The sequence below is a fragment of the Alosa pseudoharengus genome, unplaced genomic scaffold (genome assembly GCF_046254945.1).
Source record: "Alosa pseudoharengus isolate Yale_2024_CS ecotype anadromous, Long Island Sound unplaced genomic scaffold, YU_APseudo_1.1 YU_APseudo_1.1_scf_15, whole genome shotgun sequence".
NCBI lineage: Eukaryota > Metazoa > Chordata > Actinopteri > Clupeiformes > Clupeidae > Alosa > Alosa pseudoharengus.
The window spans coordinates 27,714,159-27,736,783 of record NW_027468620.1 but is presented as its reverse complement, the minus strand read 5'-3'; the positions used below and the strand labels follow the sequence as shown (position 1 = coordinate 27,736,783).

Below are 22,625 nucleotides of genomic sequence, written 5' to 3'. Positions count from 1 at the left end.
GTTGCCTTCCGACTTTTGAGATTGGGGAAACCCCCATATGTTGAGCTAGGGTCACATTGCTATACATGGCCCTGAAGGACAATCAACAGTTGCAAAATGGTGTTGACAACCAACCCTGAGGCTTCTAGGAGTACCGTCATGTAGCATTGTAACCATGTCAATCATAACACTTAAGACTTCAGCTGAAGAATATCTTAAGACATGAACAGGGCAGACACACAACATGTAATAACAAAGAGCACAAAAGATTTTGAAATTATTTACTTAAAAATCCTCCCATATATGCCCCATTACATTTTAAAATACAGCAGTTTACACAGTTATTATTAATATTCAGTTTTTAGGTAACAATTGAGGAAAGAACTAAGTATGAAATAAGAATAAATATATTTCACTATGAAATAAAACTCTGAGTAAAATGGATGACAACACTGGACAAACCCCCGTTAGTGAACCACTGCACAGACAAGAGGAAGATGCTAGAAAGTGCGTGAACACTGCAACAATCACATGTGAACACAGGAAGTCAGGTACTTCAAACTGGTATTTTTCATCAGGTCACTCACTGGTCAGAGAGGAAGGGAGTGATCTTGAGGGGAACATGTTTGCTCAGTGAAGTAAATGCATAAATGGCAAAAGTAAACAAGTTTCATAAGCACTTTGTGTTAGACAAAAAGTAAAAGAGAAAAGCACATACAATTTCAGGAGACAAAAACGGGGGAAGATTGTGCATACTTGAGGAAAATCCTTATGCATAGGGCATACATATTCTCTCAAAACATTAAGAACCTAGATGAAGAGGAAGGAATGTTTTTTTCAGTGTCCTGCTTAAATATGTACCTGTGTCACCAAACATCCTTTTAGGGCCAAACTTTGAGAACAGAATCTAGTCCAGTGCACGCACTTCTTATAATATAATAAACCCAAACAGAATGTTTTCAACCCAGCACAATCTTGCCATAGCTTTGTAACCAAACAAACAAACAAAAAAAAAAACTGACAGTGCATAATTCATATGCAAAAAAGTCGACTCTGCACAGCACTAATTCAAAACACATGGAGTGTGGTAACAGTGAGTTACTAAAAAAAAGTACACACCAACCTCTGATAGGTGGTGGTAATGAGTTTTCAGAGACGACCAATGACTATGGACCTGTGTGGACCTGTCTGAATACATACACTGATACCGAGCATGAAGGACACATCAAGGCAACACCAACTTTCATAAATGTTTTTGTTAAATTGTGAAGACTTAAGGTTCAGTTTTAGGAGTAAGGGGGAAATGCAAAGGATTGTAGAGCATTCCATCAGCTCTTTGCATTTTAAGGTGCCATTCGAGTAGGAAAGGTGGGGTAAATTATGTTCAGGCAACGATATAACCTTAAATGTTACATTGTAAGGGATAACAGATTATATTTAATCTGAGGGGGAAACATAGTTGATCATGTGAGGTCAGTGCAAAGAGCCAATTCTCTCTGCACAGATTCAAAATATTACATATGAACTAAAGACTATATTTCACAATAACGTCAGTGCAATTGTGTTCTCCAACAATGCAATCTGATCTGGTTTAGCCTTGACCAAAAACTCAATAATTGCACCAATAAAAAATGTATAGATTCCTTTTTGTGGACATACAATATCCAAATAAACGCTGTTGCCATTTGGTTCCCACGTATATATCTTTTCAACATTCATTTTTATCAGCAGTGGCCAGCCTATATTGTCTATATTCTCATTAATGTGCTACATTGTGGTCGCTCTAAATTTAGATATGTTTGTCACAGGATGTGCAAAGAACTGAAGGCGGTGTGAGTTGTTTTTTTTGGTTTTTTTAAGATCGTGCTACTGATAAAACATCCATCTGACATTTCAGAACTCTGTAATTGCATTGCTCTAAACAAATTGATCGTAATGCTGGTTGGTAGACACTTCACAGAATGGACCTTGAGACTGAGTAGGATGTGGGGGGAGAGTTGGTGTAAGAAAGTCGTAGCATTAAGGAACACAACGATATGAGTCGTTTGCTCTCAACTAATCAGGAGCTGTATGCGGACTCAATGTCAAATTATGACGTTAACATTAAATAAATGACTTTGTCTTTCTAAATAAACACGAGTAACTTTGTGAAAATATCCTATACCACAAAGTTGTTGAAAATAATACAAAGCAGATAAGAGCACCAAAAAATGAATGCTGAAATGATGCCCTACAGTATCCTCTCAATGCATTTTGATAGTATTTGAGAACCATGGCATATACCCGGATTTCCTATGGCTACAACCTGAAACACCAACAGCCCACAATCATAATCACCTGAATGAGAAAGAAAAACAACACAAAACATCGTAACTTCTGTTAGATTTGCAATAAATAGTATCTGTTAAGGCTTACTCTTCAGATGTAAGAGTGCAAAAAGCATTTAACAGTGATCAAACATTTGGCTGGGGCTCCCTGCATATGATCTTCCCCCTCAAATGGACGAATATATGTGAATGACATTTATGACAGATCTTTTAAAATAATGACTAATTGTTATAAATATGTTTCGATTAAAGGCCAATTCAATTAGCCAATTCCTTCAGACCCAGATTTCCTCAGGAAACTAGCCTGTTTCTCCAGGTCTGCCTTGCGAGTTCTAAAATAAAACTTGAGTCCAAGCATGAGAGCACAAAAGTGACTCCTGTGACCAAGTGTGCGTCAAGTGAGAAGTGAAAAGGTCACGCTCCCAACACCATCACTCAGGAGTGTCAATAAAACCTTACTATAGAAATATGTCTGAGGGGTCTATTAAAGATACACAGTACATAGTAATTACATACAATACTTACTGTACATATTGAACAGCTCTTGCATTTTTCGGTTCCTACTTTGGTGCATTTCTAATGATAAAACACAACGTTTATGATATTTAACATTTTACATGTTCCCATTAATGTGCCGTCTCACACTGAGCTGCCCATGTCGAAGAAGTTTGGTCAGTTATTTCTACCTGTGTTCAGGAAGCAGCTACAGGGGTTACGCTCACATGGAAAAGACGTCCACCAACAAGTGTACTGCTTGGTTGGGAATCACAAGTGACTAATTTATAGGTAGTTTCTTGACATGCAGCAACAGAGCTTGCCTGCCTCGATCTAGCTACCACAGACTAACCCTCTGACATGCAAGACACATGGAATATGGATGCATGAGACGTTAGTCAGATTAAGGGCACGGTCAAGTTAGATTAGGTTTACTACACACTACACAACACTGGCTGTAAACATCTGTTAGGTTAACTAGAGGATGGATTAAGAGCAGGGATTTCAGCTGATGTCAGTGTGCCCCATTGTGCAAGCTTATGCTACTGCTACTGTACTGGAAGTCACGTTCTACCACAAGAATTAAAAAATAAAGACTGGGTTAAAGAAAAGAACCGCACAAGGCCAAACAAAAGGTCAAAAGGTGCTAGATCTGGATGATCCGGGTCTGGCACTGTGTGAACATTGCTTTCAGTTCGTTCTCGTTGACCGCCTCGTTGACCGCTTCCGGTTCGGGACTTTTCTGAACCTTGGCCACGGCGAAGTTGATACCTTGTGTGAGTCCGGCTTGCGTCAGGCTGGCCACCTGCACCATGGAGCTCTTGATCTTGGCGAAGGGGGAGACCACCCGGCTGCCGTTGCTGTCCGCCGGCGAGGGGCCCAGGCTGCCCTCCAGCTGGGAGCCCAGGCTCCTCTGGGAGCCGGCCGAGCCGCCCGAGACTGCCGAGCCTGCCGCCTGGACGGTCAAGAGGTTGGAGGTGGGCGCGGACGGCTGCACGTTCAGCTGGGACGGCCGGGAGAGCTGCGGCTCCTCTTTGACCCGCGGCGGCTGCTGCTGCTGAGGCTGAGACCCTGGCTGGGCCTCCAGACTGGACGTGGGGGCTTTAGCACTGAGGTTCTGGGGGACAGTGGGCTGCTCCACCCTGCCCTCCTCCACAGGCTTGGTCTGAGCGTCCTGGGCAAACTGGTGGCAGTAGACGTCGATGGGCGTGCCGAAGTCTATGAGGATGGCCTCCTCGGCGGTCTCGGGCGAGGGCCCGTCGCCCTGGCTGTAGTCGGCGTTGGTGCCGTGAACGACGGTGGGCACGGCGATCTCCACGCTGCTGACGGACTGCGAGCGGCTGCTGAGGCGCGGCGCCGACACGATGCCGCAGCTAGGCAACACGTAGTCCGCGTTCTCCAGCGAGCTGGCGTGCGGCTGCTCGTCCGAATTGTACGAGTCCGAGTCGGACGAGATCTCCGAGTGGTTGTCGCACAGGTCCTTCATGGCCACCGAGCCCGGGTTGCTGTCGGTGGTCTCCAGGCTGCTGTCCGACTTCCAGAGATTGACCCTCATGTTGGGCTTCAGGAAGTTCACCTTCACCTCCGGCTTGGAGAACGTGCCGAGCCGACCGAGGTTGGACTGCTTGACCTTCTGGTTGAGAGACGAGAACTTGTTGAGGAGGAAGCTTTTGCCCTGAGCTAGACCGGAGCCCAGAGCCTGATCTCCTGCTCTGCCTTGGATGCCCATTATGTCCTCATGAGGTTTACTTTGTCTCCTGGAAAACAAAGGTTCATTTACAGGAAACTCATTCACCGCCACCACACCTAACTCACACTCAAGTGGGAACATTCTCTCCTCATATTCTCTTCAAGCATAATTTGCAAAAATGATCTTAAAGCTGAAACCTGACCGTGAATGCAACAGCTATTTTTATCTAAAGCTCACCTCATTTGGAGGAAGGTCTGGCCCAGAGTTGATTAATATTTCACTGTGAAGACACAGCTGTGTGCTACCTGCCCCTCCCCACCTGAGCCACTTCTGAAGAGTCGCCACCAAAATCACACAGTCTCAGAGAGAGATCACTCACCTCTCCAGTCTCTTCTCAATTATCGGCAGCTCTTGTCCCACAGCCTGTTTGGCTATTCGAAGCATTTCAGCTATACACTGCAAAGTATCTGGAATCCAAACAGACCAAAGGTGTTGCAGCACTGGGACAGGAAAGACACGTCTGTGTAATCTTTAGTGTATGCCAGTGTTTCTCAAAGTGTGGTCCGCAAGCTATCCCAAGTGGTCCGCGAGCAGACGTAGGTAAAAAAGGTAACAAGGTAAAAAATAATATAGATGAGTTGTTTGCATTATTGAACCAACTTGTATGTAAATCCAAACAATTCAGCAACACTGCCTATGTAAGCTATGCCAATTTAAATCATATGAATCTTCTGACACAATAAGCAAGGTGCAAAGACAATTAGCAAGGTGGTTCAGTGAGTAGGCCTATTGTGTCTATTAGCTAGGTGGTCCGTGAGGTTTTTTTACTGGTTAAGGGGTCCTTGGTCTGAAAAAGTTTGAGAAACACTGGTGTATGCACATTTAGCAGAATACGTCGCTGAAGGCCTGCTCAGCCCAGTACCTTTCCCATCGTCCTCTGGGTTCCTGGACGCTGCCCTCAGCGTGTGGAAGTAGCCGCTTGTCTCCTCATTCTTGTAGTGCAGCCGCATGCAACAGTACTTTGGTTTCCCAAACAGAGTGGGCTCTAGTCCTGCCATTGAGAAATCAGCAATTCATTTTCAGGCAATTACACGAGTGTGAAGAATGAGAAATTTCACTCACAGAAGTCTAAATGGATTTGTGGTAAACTGATGAAGACGACCTAAATGTGTCGTGCATGCCTATCAAGGCATATGAATGGCCCCAGTCTGCGCAACGCAGTTTCTAAAACAGAATTTAGGTTGTTTAAGCAAGGTGGGCGAAAATAGACCACCAGCACAGTGCTCTATCAGTGTTTTATTTATACAAACCTTGTGATTCTATTTCAGTTATCTCAAAGGAAATTTCATTATGCTTGATGCACAGGCTACCACAAATAGTCCTCTTTTTGAAAGCTTGCATCATACATTTGCTTTCAATCTGTGCCAATTAGATTTGCTCCTGAGGCTGGACAAAATAAGATGTCTGGAGCCCCACTGAGTGAAGCACAGACAAGAACACAGACAGACTCCCCACTGAGTGAAGCACAGACAAGCACACAGACAGACTCCCCACTGAGTGAAGCACAGACAAGCACACAGACAGACTCCCCACTGAGTGAAGCACAGACAAGCACACAGACAGACAGACTCTCCACTGACACAGTTCAAAACTCTCCTTACCTATTTCTATCTTCTCCAAGCCTTCCAAACTGAGACGTTGGTACTGGTTCACTTTATCAGCCTCATCATCATAGCTGTAAATAAATAAATAAATAAATAAATAAATAAATAAATAAATAAATAAATAAAGTCAGATGAGATCTAAAGGTAATAATGAAAAAAATGTTATTCAAATTTCAGGCAAGACTGCAGCACTTACTAAGCAACATAATAAGCGCTGTTGGACAAGAGCAGCAGGACGTCCACATCTTTGTGGGTTGCATCAATGAGGCTGAAATAAAGAAGCGTAGTGGATTCAAACGGCTTTGTTCCTCATTATCACAGTATCATCGCAGCTCCTCTGAGCCGCTCGTGACTCTCACAAGTCAAACCAGTGCCAGACGCCTGCTTTTCAAAGACTTCCCAGTAAATATTTTTGTTGTGAAACTGATTAAAAAAAAATAAAACTACTTTCAGACTCACAAACAGTGATGCACCACTGAAAAGATAACGGGCTGATCATTCCTTCCGCATTTCAGTGCATTCTATGAATGGACATTAACATGTCACAGGCCTTCCTCCTTCAGAATGACATCATTATCATTAGTCTAGAATGCAACACAAACACCACTCCGCCAACTGACCTGGGGTCACAGTTTAGAATCATTAGTCTAGAATGCAACACAAACACCACTCCGCCAACTGACCTGGGGTAACAGTTTAGAATCATTAGTCTAGAATGCAACACAAACACCACTCCGCCAACTGACCTGGGCCACAGTTTAGAATCATTAGTCTAGAATGCAACACAAACACCACTCCGCCAACTGACCTGGGGTCACAGTTTAGAATCATTAGTCTAGAATGCAACACAAACACCACTCCGCCAACTGACCTGGGCCACAGTTTAGAATCATTAGTCTAGAATGCAACACAAACACCACTCCGCCAACTGACCTGGGGTAACAGTTTAGAATCATTAGTCTAGAATGCAACACAAACACCACTCCGCCAACTGACCTGGGGTAACAGTTTAGAATCATTAGTCTAGAATGCAACACAAACACCACTCCGCCAACTGACCTGGGCCACAGTTTAGAATCATTAGTCTAGAATGCAACACAAACACCACTCCGCCAACTGACCTGGGGTCACAGTTTAGAATCATTAGTCTAGAATGCAACACAAACACCACTCCGCCAACTGACCTGGGGTCACAGTTTAGAATCATTAGTCTAGAATGCAACACAAACACCACTCCGCCAACTCACCTGGGGTCACAGTTGATGAGGGCCCATCCGCCGTGGAAGCGCTCGTCGTCGGGCAGGAGCAGCTGCATGTAGGTCTGGAGCAGCATGCTGACCTGCTCCTGCGCCCCACGCTGGCTCTCCTTCTCCTTCTCCTCGTGCTCCTTCTCTTTACTGAAGATGGAGTAGAGGTCCTCCGTCACGGGCAGACCCATCATGAGGTCTACAGAGGAACGAGAGCAACAGATCCCACCCCCCCCCGCAGGTCAGCAGTGTGTGGTGCTTATGCATATTACTTTTTAGAACTAAACTCCCCAAAATATCAGAACAGGTCAAGGTCATTCATGTCCAGAGTTACACTTTTGAAAATCAGCAAATCTCAAGCAGCATACGCACCAATGACAGCTTGCCTGTAGGCATCTCTGAAGCGGTTCAGGTAGTAGCGATTTGCTGAGTTGACACCATCCTTCATCACTCCAGCCAGTTTCCTCTCTCCCGTGCGTGTAAAATCTCCCTGTGCCATGACATTTTCACACAGGTACATACAAGACATTAGTACAAAGGCAAAAATACATTACGACATTATGGGCTGCTATGAGGCCCATCATTTATGGAAGTCATTTCCATAAATGATATGGACAGCATGAAATGCCTGCTTTGTCTTGCTACATTTCCACCCACAGTCCACTATCTTATTTGAATATGCAAAAAGAGCTTTCACAGGCAGTACAGTTTCACACTGCTCCCATTCATTGTTACATCTCAAGCACTTGTTCAGGCTAACCCACATGGACATACAGTACTGATGAATGTGTTAGCACTCTGACTACATTTTAATTAGGGAGTTAACACATGTATTCAATATTTTATTCAAGTATTTCAAGAAAACATTTAGAGTATCTCCCAGAGGAGCAAGGAAGATGTGTGGTCTACTCAGATAATCATGCTTTTGTTACAGAAATGAGCGGTAATGCCCATGGAAAATCCAGAAAGTCATGCTTGTGAAGGATCCACTGATCCTGTAGTTGCACAGACATGCATGGCTGATCAGATCTCAAAAGCACATCTCAAGGATTCTGGGAATTTTTAAATGCAACGCGGATTCACACAAGCGAAAAGATTGCACAAAATTCCACTGTAGCAAAACCGCTCAACAAACATGCAGACAGACCGCGTTCTTGTGAATGTGCCACTGTTAGAGGACAGATGCACAGAACTGACCTTGAGGGCAGCGGTGCCGGCGTACTGTCGGCTGATGGTGTCCCCATTGTTGGCCCACATGACCTGATAGATGCGGTAGCACTTAACGGGCAGTGGCTGCTCTGGAGGCATCACACCGAGCTTCTTCAGCTTTTGGAAAACAGAATCAACAGCGTTTCCTGTGGGTGCTTTCAGCAATACAAATAACATCTCACCTACTTTCTGTCTCTTTACTTCACCTGCATATATATATTAAAGGTGTATCAATTTAGTCTCACACTGTATATTTTAATCATGAGGTCTCCACTGCTGATACTGGTTGCAAGTGTTTTTACCTGCTGCTCCATGACCATTCGGGCGATAGCGGCCTGCAAAACATTGGTCCTGTCCAGACAGTCCATGCAGTTTACCCGGAAGATGCCCTCCTGTTGGCAGATGACTCCTGCTTGGTCCACCCTGACAGAAAACACGGTCCCATGAATATTTGATGAGGATTGTAATTTTTTGTCCTGGCCTTAAATGTAGCACAGCTTTAAACCTCAAATTGTGTAACAGGCCCTGTATATTTAACCACAAGAGAAACAGGACACCACTGATCCCTCTTGGTGGACACAAGGAGGAGGCTCTTACCGTCTCCAGTCGTCAGGATTTTGGAGAGCTTGTTGGTTATTTAACAAACTTAACAGTCCGTTTTGTCAAAAGGATCATAATATTTTTTTTATTTTGCTACAAGTATATTTTATGAACAAACTGGCATTTTTTGTACAGTTCATGTATACTTAAAAAGTTTTGGTTGTACAACTTAAGAAACATGTGGATGCATTTACATAGATGGCCTGGAGTATTCATGAAATGGACACAGCACTCACCAGGCCCATTTCATGTCCGTGATGATATCCCAAATGGCATCTGTTAGGGTCTGTACATTCTCAAACTTCATTCCTCGGCTACAGAGAGTACAATTTAACATTGTAATCAAGAAGTTATTTATATGCTGTTAGTTCTCCACATTCTACATATATTTACACATTGAATTGTTGCTTATGATTATGACTTTTTCTTATTTACATTTGAATACTTATTACCTAAATTTAAAATGTTTAATTCAGAAAACACTGCATCATGGCCAGTGTCTAACCAAATTTAATTAAATACATCTCATTTCATTAACTGCTCTGCAGACACCAATCACAGTATTACAGCGAAGCTACACCAGGCGCAACTGAAGCGTTCCGTTCGCGACGCGTAAAATCCATTTTAGATGAATGGTCTATTTTTTTTCGAACGTACGCGCCGCTATCACGTCTGGTGTAGCTACTTCCATTAAATATAGTGGAAGCTAATTGTTGCAGCAGACGCAACGCGAACAGAACGCTTCAGTTACGTGCCTGGTGTAGCTCAGCCCTCAGCTGACAGCTTGGGAATACTCACCAGTGCTCATGAAAATCAAAGGAGACGTATGTCAGGTTGGGGTTGTTGTACAGCAGCACTTGTTTGAGGTATGCGTCGCCAATCATCTTCTCTCTGCCACTCTGGTCCACTAAGTTGATGATCACCTGCAGGGCAACAAGTGATGAGATGAACATGTGCAAGATGTACTGGGAGACCAAACAGCGCCATGCCAAGGAGAGCCGCTGTACAAGATGAGACTGGAACAGCTTTTCTGTCGTCATGATTATTAACATGTTCCTTTCTTCAATAGTTTATGGCTGACCCGCTACTCCTTCGAACATGTTTATATAGTAGTCACAGGATACATTCCAGAGGTTCCTCTGGGCAGCCAACAAAAACAAACCTTACAGATGACCTAAACCTGCTGTATTTTTAGATTTATTACACATTTCACCTGTTTTTTGTAGATGCTGAGCTGTTGGTCAAAGTGTGCAGCAAAGTACGGAATTGTCTCCTTTTCATCTGTAAAATACAGGACAATAATGATTTAAATTATAAAATGAACACAGGTCAGGCACAAATGACCTCTGTTGTGAACGGTCTTCTGTGCGCACTGACCTTTCTCCAGGCGAGGCCGAGGGTTGTAGCGGTACCCTGACTGACTCCAGAATATGGGTACGGACCCGCGGGTCTGCACAAAGGACAGCGTGTGACTGTGGACGTGGATCAGCTGCTCCGTCTCCACATAATTGGCAACATGGCCATCTGTGTCCACACCTCTCCGCTTATATCGCATCCCTGGGGGGGGGGGGGAGATAAAGGAGTAAATTCATGAAGCCTCACTTTACATAACTGTTAAATTCAGCATAAAATATACACACATATGCATCAGATTAAACGTATGTGTAAAGTATAAAACATACACCAATATGCATCAGATTACGTATGAGTAGTGTGTGTAAGTATGTTCATCAGATTACGTATGAGTGGTGTGTGTAAGTATGTTCATCAGATTACGTATGAGTAGTGTGTGTAAGTATGTTCATCAGATTACGTATGAGTAGTGTGTGTAAGTATGTTCGTCAGATTAGGTATGAGTAGTGTGTGTAAGTATGTTCGTCAGATTAGGTATGAGTAGTGTGTGTAAGTATGTTCGTCAGATTAAGTATGAGTAGTGTGTGTGAGTATGTTCGTCAGATTAGGTATGAGTAGTGTGTGTAAGTATGTTCGTCAGATTAGGTATGAGTAGTGTGTGTGAGTATGTTCGTCAGATTAAGTATGAGTAGTGTGTGTAAGTATGTTCGTCAGATTAGGTATGAGTAGTGTGTGTAAGTATGTTCGTCAGATTAAGTATGAGTAGTGTGTGTAAGTATGTTCGTCAGATTAGGTATGAGTAGTGTGTGTAAGTATGTTCGTCAGATTAAGTATGAGTGGTGTGTAAGTATGTTCGTCAGATTAAGTATGAGTAGTGTGTGTAAGTATGTTCGTCAGATTAAGTATGAGTAGTGTGTGTAAGTATGTTCGTCAGATTAAGTATGAGTAGTGTGTGTAAGTATGTTGCAGTGTGGCGTAGGAGGCGCACCAGCACGATGTCTGCTGCGTCGGGAGATAATGGCCACGGCGAAGCGAGGGTGAATGTTGTCCACACAGGTGAGCTCCTGAGGGGGCGTGTCTGGGCTGCTCTTCTCCTCGTCGGAGATGTCGTTGTAGTTGACCACCAGCTCCTCCACCTGCACAAAGCCCTGGATGACCGGGACCACCCAGAAGTCCACCTGAGGCACCTGAAGTAGAGGAAAACAGAGGTGGCTACAGAGCATGGTCCATGTGTTTTCACCACCTCCACCGTCGCAACAGAAACATGCCAAACACAAATGGACAATGTCTGAGAAGATGAATAGTGCACATGCTGCTAATATGAATCAGTGAGTTAACAGTGAGAGCTGACATATGGCCATTAATAGTCAAATCCCATTGGGCTCCTCTGAGCTTGAATAGCCCGTAGCACTTCCCACAGCGAGCGTGGAAAGAAGACACTGCTCCTGAGCGGGGAAGGGCATGACAAGAGATTAGTCACCACAGCTGAGGCCTCATAAAGAGGAACTATTATTATGGGACTGACAAATCCAGACAAGAGAGTAAGGAGAAAGTAGCGCACCAGACCAAGTCCAAGTGAAAAGCAGAACCATTTACAAAATACTCATGTTTGTAGACTGAGGCAGTGAAATCAGCTGCAAAATCAGTGATAACATTCCTTTCACTACAGAATCCACATCCTCCCCTTGAGGACGAAAGTCAAGTGCAGTTTCTTATCTGTTCTTCTTAAAGACTTGCATATGGGTGGTTGGCCCCTGGTAGTATTCTCCTTCTGCTATCTGCACTATTGTCATGAAATGCTGACAGCTATGGAGTGACAGGTGTCAACATACAGTGGCTGAAGCCCTTATTGCTTGCCGCAATTTTGAGATTTTATTCCAAGTTAGGCTTTTATGTAAACTCATCTACAAACTCCATATTTGACCATACTGCATTACAATCCAACTAACCAAATAATAATACTAAATGCTAAAAAAAATGACTAATGAAATCAGGGTGAGTTGTACGACTAAAACAACATGTTTGATTACATATTAAATATATGACTGGTCATCATGGTGAGGTCATACCTTAAGGTCCAGAAGCTCCTGAATCATATGTTTGTTCCAGAAGAACCGGTCATCCACCTAAGAGAGCAGAATAACCAGTCATCTCCACAGTCAGGCATTACAGCTGCTATGTGGCTTTCAAACAATTCAATCAGACATTTTGGCAGGCCTACTGCACTGAGTCATCAAAAAGCTGTGTGTGTGTGTGTGTGTGTGTGTTTGTGTGTGTGTGTGTGTGTGTGTGTGTGTGTGTGTGTGTGTGTGTGTGTGTGTCCATCTCCATCATAATACTTATTGATTTAGGCGTACCATGTACAAATGCACTTACTTCTTCAAGCTATGCAAATGAATGTTCAACACCACTATTACGCATATTTTTAAGGCAGGTTGATTTAAGTCAGCAAATCCAGTCTCGTGGTCATGGTTTCTGGAGACCAAGCCAGGGCTGGAAACCAAAAGAGGAAGTGAAGTGAGGTGAGGTCAGGTGAAGCGACGCTGCCTACCCGTTTCCAGATGGGCAGGTCCGACTTGTCTGCGGCTCCCTGCCGCTGGACGGTGTTAGTGAGGTCATAGGTCAGGCTGTAGTAGAAGGAATCCGAGTCCATGAAGATCTTGTACAGTTCATCGAGCAGTCGCTTCTCCAGACGCTCCTTCTCCTTGTTCTCCTTGACCTGTGAATCAGGGGTATACTGGGTGGGGGTGGACTACGGGTGCAAATTCAACAGCAGCGGACAGACTTTATCACGGGCTCTCAAACGCAATCAATACACAACAGAGAGGAGATACCTACAACACTACATGTGTGTGTCTGTGTGTACGTATGTGTGTATACATGCATGTGTGCTACTGCACCCGCAGAACAATCCTGTTGATTTCTATGTCAGTATGTTTAAAATGTGAAAACAACCATGTGCAAAATGAATCACAAAGGAATGACATTTGTGGAGTAAACCAACTACTTTGCATAAAACTGTCGGAGGTGGCAACCTTTTTCTTGGTGGGCTGAGCGACATTGGACTTGATCTGATTCAGCGTCTTCAGCAGGAACTTGGACTCGTCTGGGGACTGTGCGATTTTCTCTGGTTTGTTGATCCCAAAGTGGTGCTTCTTGCAAAGCTGGAATTAAGGGATAGACATGATGCAATCATTCAGAACGTTTCTGAAACTCGTCACTTGTTTCCTCACCCTAATTATTCCAAGACAAGTCGTTGCATAACCTATACCCTTCAACAATGTGATGAGCTTCACACATTCTGCATCAGTTTCATTAAGAGGCTCTTCACACGTCACACTGAGACATGTCATGTGGAACACCGTATACAGTTAACTGTTCCACAACCGCACACAGCTCAAAGGTAACACTAGCCGTTAGGGTGTGTCTGGCACATTGCTTGAGTCATTGTCTGAAAGTCATCACAGCGCAATAACGTGAGAGATCCCCAACCCAGTCCAGAAGACACTCCTTTGCTCTAGGTCACATCACAGTAATCACTCCGTGATGTCTAATAAACATGAGAGATCCTAAGAAAAGTGTTTGGTTTGTAGTAATTACTTTGTGCTGAGACAAACAAATAGTGGGAACCCTTGACATCACTTAGCTAGATACAATCTCTGACCCCGCCCCCCCCCCCTAATCCACAACCCTGCAGAAATGAAAATCTTAACAATACAACAGACTGGTGTCTGAGGGACCTCCGTCTGTGCTCAGACAACCCTTGCTGTATGGGCCACAACTACTCCTTTCATGCATTGTAGATACCAAGCCTACTGACATCCCCTTAAGGGGTTAACTCTGAAACAGCATGGTTGATAAGAGTACACTGAATGTTGTATTTACAACTCGTGCACGTCGTCACATGTCGCGGGAGGACGAGAAAGAACAGCTGCACATCAAGCACTGAAGCATGCACGTCAGTGCACGACGCAATATGCTGATGTTTTAAGAGGCTTTCAGAGGCAAATGTACCGCAAAGGTCTACATAATAGTAAGCAAGAGAACTGGCCTGGAGACTTATAGAGGCTTAATAGTGGCTTGTTGTGTTGTATGTTATGGGACGGGGCTACCTGTAGGCACTCTGAAATGGCACACATTTGGCTGGTGGGTGTGTTGGGTGTGTGTTTTCTGTGCTTTGTGACAGCTACTTCCACCCACCTCCAGCTCCAAGTCCTGGGGTTCATCTTCCGACAGCTCCACCACAGCTATTTTGGTGATCTTGAACACTTTGTGGTTTCCTGGCAACTCTCCGACCAGTGCTGTCTGCCGGATCAGGACGAGGCACAGAGGAAGATCTGACGAGCGAGAGACAAAGACCGAGAGCGGGAGAGAGAGAGAGGGGGGAGAAACATAAACAATGAGTGAGAGAGCGAGAGAGAAATGGAGAGGAGGACAGGGCCTGGGGAAGGGGATGCGTCATTAGCCCTGAGAATTCCGCACATTCCGCGAGGCGTGACTTCACCGGCGGCTCATTTCCGTGGCCCCGGCCCGCCGTGAGGACGGCCGATGATTTATTCCCGGAGCAGGAGCTCAAATTAAACCAGGGGCCAGGGCTGCACCTTGATTCATTGGAAGTGAGAGAACAAGCGCCTTTCATGCCCGAACAAAAACAACCCAGTGGAACAGCCACTGTGAATATTTTCGTGCCGCCTCTCACAGTTTGGAAAGAAGCCAGCCCCCGCCCCCCCCTCAGAGGACAGGCAGCTGAATCAGAGGCAGCCAGTGGCTACAGTGAGGTCTGCCTCAGGTGACAAGCGCCGACAGAACCAGAGAAACCAACAGCTGAGAGAGACAGCGGGAGTTCTGTCTATACTGAACATTATACACATCCTCCATGGGCGCATGCCTTGAGGATGATCTGTTGTGCATTAGCTGAGTCACTCAGTTATAACTGTGTCATAATCTCCAGGCTGATTTCTCCCCACCGTTTAAACAGGGCCATGAATGGCAACACTTCCACATTCACAAGGAAACAATGAGATGCACTGAAAGCAATGCAACCGATGACAGATGGGGAAGACAGGTTTACAAACATGGCTATGTTATCATCAAATTATGGCTTCAACAGAAAAGAGGGGCTGAGAAAAAAACATATAGGCCTATATGTTGAACTTAAATAACAAATACAAAAAGCCTAAGTCCCCAAAAGCTCCCCCAATAACTGTCATGAAGAGCCTAATCGAATTCTTACAGCAAGGTGTTAGTGGTCTTGATCAGGCAAGGGTCTAAAAATATCTGTGCAAGTGCAAATGACACATCTTCAAAATAGTTGTGTGCACATAAACTGACCTATTCATTTTCAAGTACATGCTAGTCTACTTTGGGTTGTGTGTTCTATATTAACAAAATGAAAGTCTAACCATAACCATACCTCAAGACTGCCCCCTTAATCCCCAGTGACTTAACTGATCTACTTAACTTAGCAAGTCTTGTTAACTGAAGACTTTCACTTGAAACAAGGGTTAAGAAAATAACACTAGGCCAGTAGTTAGCCTAATGAACTAATGAGGTCAATATCCCTCATTGAAACAACACTAAGACAAGACTAATCAGAGACACACTGTTCTCAATCCCATTGACTGACAAGAACTGTCCACTTACCAGCATGAAGCTGAATCTTCCCAATGAGGCCTTCCACGAGGCCCAGGCAAACAGGGTTCCATGCCAACAGCAGGTCAGTAGCTGTGGAGCAAAAACATCCAAAGAGGTGGTAAAATGTAGGCCCATTCAAAACATATCAAACAGCAATGATAATGGCACAATGTCTTCCAGATATGCCATAGGACAAGACCTGGGTAACTAATGAGTTCAGTTGGTATCTCAACAGTCAGCCTTATAGTTCATTCAGAACCATGGGCCTATGTTCTGTATCGTTGTATTCTCTGCTGCTAACTGAGACTAGTGTTTTTAGTTTGATGGACCCAATGACAGAGAAAGATTAAACCTGCACAGCTGACAGCCAAAACAGATTCACTCAAAGTATTTGAGTAAGAATACATCATTACTCAAATCCACGTACCAGAGTTATTTTGACAATGACCGTTCAGCTGAGGGACTGTTTAATGTCACAAACATCAGTATTTGGAGCACATTACAGAGAGTAAATTGTCATGATATCACAGCAAGAGTCCTGTCATCATGTGAGTGAGACTAAAGAGAAATCCTGGAAAGACATTTTACCTCACACACACACACACAGACATGAAAGACTGTCATTAACAACCCATGATACAAAGCAACAAATGACATCTGCATACTTACACCTACCTCACAGCTTGTAAAGACCATTAGGTAGTTGGTACTAGGAAGCTCTGCTTAATCATAATATTAACTTAACTCATAAGTTAAGGAATGTTTTATGGATATTTCTTTACATTGTAATCTTCTCAGGGGGAGTGAAGAGGCCAAATGTGGTCATATCAACATGAATGTGCTTAGCTTAGCTTAAATAATAACTACTGGCTCAAAGAGCAAGGTTCATGAAAGATGGGACTCCCTGTTTGGCTGCAAAGGCCTGTGGAACACTGTGTCTCTGAACACTTGTCCTGTCCACACAGCCTGGTCTCAAAAAACGTGTCTAAACCTTCTTTAAATAACCTCCCTCATATATCTACTAGCCTACGTAGTCAATCATCATTGGAAATAGGGCTGCACGATATATCTAAAATCTATCGTTATCGCGATATCAACGCTTGCGATGGACATACCGCAAAGATTACTTAATTTTCGATACATTTTGATACATTTTCTGTGCCGCGCGCATTCCATACAGTCTATGGTGTATTCACATTCTGAATGTCAACATATTTTACCAAACCGATGCCGTCATGCAGCCCTAGAAGCCCGTCCCCCACCAGTTTAGGTGTGTGGTGTTTTAGGTGTTGAGGCAGGAGCTAAGTCGTGATGGCTGAAGATAGTGAGTCAAGCGAGGTAGGCTACACTTAGGTGAAGAGGAAATGGTGACTAAAAGGAAAAACACGTCTGTTATATGGAAATATTTTGGTTTTATGAAGGCCGACTTATTACAAACACAGCGCCAAATGCGTCCTTCTCCACCGTGTTCAAATAAACAATTTCTTTCGTTGTTGTTATAGGATCAGAAGATAGCCTATCTGTCTTTCACTGTAAGGCTTGTATTTCATAATTTGCATTTAGCAAAAGCCCCAGACAGCAGCAGAGAGGTAATCAGGATTCGTTATTTGTAAAAGTTGTTTAGCCTGGACTGTGTGATCGCAGCCACTTACTTTCACTTTCCGCGGCATGCCGGTAGCCTAATAACGTGGGATGCGCAGCGTATGAGGTTACAGACTGGGATAGCCTACTTAAGATTTTAGATGAGTGACCGCAGCGATATAGCTTAAGTACAGTAGCTTTTTTGCTAGGCCCAGCAAAGGCTGGCAAAATGTGGAATATTCCACTGGTTGGTGCACAAGTATTCAGATTGGCTGTCTATCCGTCTTTTACGAGGATTTTCTTGGAGCACATCTTCCACACAACTTCGATAGCCTAGTCAGTGGGTATCTTAGCTGTCCACCTAGGCTACATAATATACTGCTCAAAAAATTAAAGGAACACTTACAGTTTTCCACAATTGTTCAAACCCATTTTTTGAAACCTTCCACCCATCTCTCCATTCTCAAACTACATTCACAGAATGTCTGACAGTTCTTGCAAAATAAAACACTCGCCTTAAAAGTTTTTCTTATGCTCAGAATCAAACAGTGTCAGCACCAATCCAGTGTATGATTGAAGTGTCCCCTTAATTTTTGAGCAGTATATTTTATATTGTTTATGTAGAAAATTATACATTTAATTCTGTAATTATACATTTATCCCCCCCCCCCACCCTACAGTCTATGTTAGCAGCAAGTATAGAATGGAGAAAAACATAAAATATTTAAATATCGCAAGTTATATCGTTATCGCAGTACTCAATAATGTTATCGCATATCGCATGTTTTCCTAATATCGTGCAGCCCTAATTGGAAAAACATATTTTATTGAGGATGGAAGTGGATGATTTGAATGAATTTGAACTTCCCCTTGGGGATCAATAAAGTATCTATCTATCTATCTATCTATCTATCTATCTATCTATCTATCTATCTGATAAGGAGAGACCCAGCACCAGATATTCTACAGCAAAATAATGGAATTTGCCATTTCCTGCATAAACACTATTATACTATGTGGGCCTACACCTATGTTGTTTTGATTAAAATAGTAATGTGGTGAATAATACTCTGCTGGGGTGAAATGCTGCTGGTGTGTGCTACAGCAGGGTTCAGCCCTCGGCCTGTTCCTGGTAAAGGACAGCTAGGGAAGTGGGAACCCCAGGGTGTGGTTAAGCCTAGCAGCAGTCAGGAAGTGTGAATCATATAGAGAGGCGCACTTTCCATGCTCCGGCCGTCATGGATTCCAGGCAAAAGGGGCTAGTTCCCACAGGCAAGTCAGTTTGTCAGTCCGGCCCCGCCACGGCTCTGCCAGCAACAACTAGCTGCAACCAATCCTGAAGCACACGACGCCCAGCTGCTCTTGTTACCACAGTGCTCTGCATTTGTGAAAGGAGGTGACGATTAAACCAAACAACTTTTGCTCAGGCTAAAGCAATCTCAGGCTCAGTTTATATGGTATGCAGGAGAGATCCAGGCCACACTGTGTAGATGAGTGGGCCTCAGAGCTGCTGAGATGGGTGCGATGCATATGGCCTGTGGATGAGTAATGCATTGAGAGCACTTGCTGTCACACTACACTTTGTGTGAGCGAGACAAACGACAAGTACTTAGGCCTAAAGCAAACTGCAGAGATGACAACTCCCAGAGACAAGACGAAGGGCATCACTGACAGGGATCACAACCAATAACTAAAGGCATAAAAAACAGACCAGCCTTATTCCTTTTATTCCTTTTAACCCTTAAAGGAGTACCATCACACCGGTGTGACGGGAATGTTGAGAAATGAACGTTCTAAAGAATATCTGGGTTCATTGAATTCAACATAGAATTTTAGAACCTTCAATTGTTGCGGAACTTAGAATGTTCAAAAACCTACACCTTTAAGGGTTAAGGCATAAAAGTCCAGTCTCTCTGACCTTTGCAAGTTTCTTGATTTGGCCTGGCATCAGCTAACCTAATCCTTACACTTAGCCCTTCCATTTAACCCATTGTGAGGACACAGGGTAGTCTACTGAGATAGCGTTAAAAACTAGATACATCTGAACTCTTTCAGATGGCTCTTGGTTCAGGTAACCAGACCATAATACCACCAAGAGCATAATGTCGGTCGCCAGTGAACACACACAGAGTACAAATCATGGCATGGCCCTCTTTCTCCTCTGTGCAGCCTGTTTACCCAGCACTTGTGTCAATTATTGGACCAACAGACTTTTTTTAATGAACAGTGGAAAGCCTTTTCCAATTAAATAATGGAACAGCGTTGCAACCCAAACCTGATGAGCCTGGCTGCGCACACACCATGAGACACAAGCCAGCTCCGCAGACTATAGGCTACTCCTTCCCACTAGCACACAGTCTACAAAACACTGTCCCCACCACTGCTTTTCAGTTACAGAAGAGTGCACTAACTCAACTGTCTGTTCTGCTCTGACTGACCGCTCGCTCTGGAATTGGACAGGTCAAGAGAGCGAGAGGGGAAACACAGAGTGCGCACATGTGAATTTGTATGCACATGTACAAAAAGACAATGGACATGAGACAGACTGAGCAGAGAACTGTTTCTACAGAGAGAACAGAGAACTGTATCCTGAAGGGGAATGAGTATGTTGTCTGAGTGTATTTGTGCCAGTGTTTGTGCACTAGATGAAGAGTGATTGTTCTAAAGAAAAGTCATGCCAAAGGAAAAATGCATTGGAGACTCAGTTCTTGCATTTACTGAGCAAAGGGGACATAGGCTAGTCCTCTACTAACAACATTGGGATCAAGGGATTTTATTCAGTATGTTATGTTCCCTCAGGCTTTTGTGCAATCAGGGGAAATAAACAGACTTGCAGCACTACAAACTACAGGGACAAGAGAAGAGAGAAGAAAAGCAGTAGGGCTTATATGTAAGGGGATGTGGCGATTACAAACAAATTCGCATATCAGAGAATAACCGAAGTTCTTATAAAGTCTCTGGGTCAACTTAGCCAAATCACTATTCATAAACCCTGGCTATGTAACAAAAATATGTAAATATGATTATATAAATGATCACCATATGACATATGACATAAAAATGATCACCATCTTAACATCTTAACATGACGAAGATCACACACACACTGTATCTCTCATGAGTAAGGATTCAAATATGGAGGAGGCCCATAATTATGTTTCACTCTCATGTTAGGCAACACTGATGCTTCATTAAAATGGTCTGACATAGCCATGGTAATGACCTCTACTGATTTCAAGTAGCCTACGCTTTAATTTTACCACTGAATTCAACTCCATCATTAGCTAGACATGGCTTGTCGTGTGATGCACGCACCACGGATGTATTCATTTCCTGTGGTACTGTGCACCGGTTGGCACATATCCTAGCCTACCCGCTTCTCGTCTCACGGCATTCGTTCGACCTCGCCAGGGCATATTTATACAAAATATGAGAACTGACTACTGCTCTTTCGAAAGTAGGGCAATCATACTGGCCAGATAACTGACATCAATGGCCTCCGTGAAACAGGAAAATCACCCGTAGCTGTGATAACGAGTCTCTCTGAATTTTGGCTGATTGATTACGTGCGAACCTAGTGCGAACCTTGATGTTACCCCAACTATAAACATGAAGACATGCATGTAAGGCAATAGAACGGCAGCTAACGTTAGTTGGCAATTGTTTTTGATTCAGAAATAAATTGCACGAAGCTATTGCTATGACCTGAACGACCTAAAAAGTAGCAATGTTAAGGAGGGGGGGGGAGGGTATCGACAACGTTACTGATAACGTACAGTAGTTGGTACTGATGAGATAACAACAATAATTGGTAACGTTAATATTAGGTGAGGTGTTATAATGCCAAATGGATATCGATCTTTAGCTTGTGTTGATAACAAACAGTACCAGCAAAAGAATGACTTACCGGGTCTCACGCTCATAGTACCATCTTTCCTGCTGCACCACAGTGCGTTGTCGCCGCATTGGAGAATATAATGATCCTTTGCTTGAAATAGCTCCATTTCGACCATAAATGACCAAACATGTGAATACTGTTTGTATCCAGTAATGCTACGTGAATCTGACTTTGCTACAGTCCAACTGACAGTAACGTTTTAACTGTCCAAACCGAACGTCCTCTTGGCTTGAGATAACAAACGCAGGCTTATTCGTTAAGCGTGCTAGTTAGCCAGCTAACTAGCTAGTAGCTATGTACGTTTTTATTAATTTACTAGACACCGACATGCTGCTGTCAGTATATAATTGACAGTATTAATTGTCTTGCAGCATAGATGACATTCTACCGCGTAATGTCGGCCGAGACAGACTGGGCAACTTCTTAGTCCTTTGAAAATGTCGCTGAGACTGTTTCTTCCCAGTTTCAGGACCGACTGAATCAATTTCCTGCAGAAACAATCACACGTGACTGCTGTCGTCATCCGAAACATGATCCTCCGTTCTACAGAGACATTCCATGATATGTAATTATCCTGAACATATTGCCATAGTTTTGATTAATAGGCTAATGTAGCAATGATTGTTATTAGTCATGATAATATTATTGACACAAAACATAATGGTGTTCTAATTGTGGCTTTAATTTATGTTTCCCATCACCTCCCAATTTTAATTTTACTGTTGTAAGATAGGCCTTCAGCAATAGGCAGCAATATCTCATACGGCCTGTTGTGAAATTCTAAAAGGAAGAAGGGAAAAACCATGTATTGTTTGACACTGATGATTTCAAGGCCATTTACATTTATCTATATGGGGAAAAAATGTGTAGTCACAAGAAACATCTGGATGTGGAACATACAGTAGTGACAAAGCTTCATGAATAGGCCTACAAAGCGGAATAGCCAAC

General features: G+C 43.5%; 1 protein-coding gene across 1 annotated transcript; it reads right to left on the bottom strand.

Moving 5' to 3' along the window:
* Positions 1–246: 246 nt before the first annotated feature.
* Positions 247–22,165, bottom strand: inpp5f (inositol polyphosphate-5-phosphatase F). Its single transcript, XM_076286126.1, has 20 exons — positions 21,687–22,165; positions 16,208–16,288; positions 14,765–14,901; positions 13,600–13,728; positions 13,116–13,283; positions 12,634–12,690; positions 11,553–11,751; positions 10,589–10,768; positions 10,425–10,492; positions 10,010–10,134; positions 9,448–9,525; positions 8,914–9,034; positions 8,600–8,728; positions 7,775–7,892; positions 7,403–7,601; positions 6,352–6,423; positions 6,153–6,226; positions 5,414–5,542; positions 4,871–4,958; positions 247–4,558 (listed from the first exon to the last, which is right to left on the bottom strand). The coding sequence occupies exons 1-20, from the start codon at positions 21,790–21,792 to the stop codon at positions 3,448–3,450; spliced, it is 3,369 nt and encodes a 1,122-aa protein (XP_076142241.1). The 5' UTR covers positions 21,793–22,165; the 3' UTR covers positions 247–3,447.
* Between the last annotated feature and the right edge of the window lie 460 nt (positions 22,166–22,625).

What these genes read in the sequence shown, in the direction of transcription:
- inpp5f (XM_076286126.1), bottom strand. Translation starts at nt 21,792, where the DNA reads ATGGTCGAAATGGAGCTATTTCAAGCAAAGGATCATTATATTCTCCAA. An exon ending in AGGAGCTTCTGGACCTTAAG is followed by an intron (nt 11,752 to 12,633) that starts GTATGACCTCAC and finishes CCTCTACTTCAG; the next exon opens with GTGCCTCAGGTGGACTTCTG. An exon ending in TCAGCATCTACAAAAAACAG is followed by an intron (nt 10,135 to 10,424) that starts GTGAAATGTGTA and finishes GTTGCCCTGCAG; the next exon opens with GTGATCATCAACTTAGTGGA.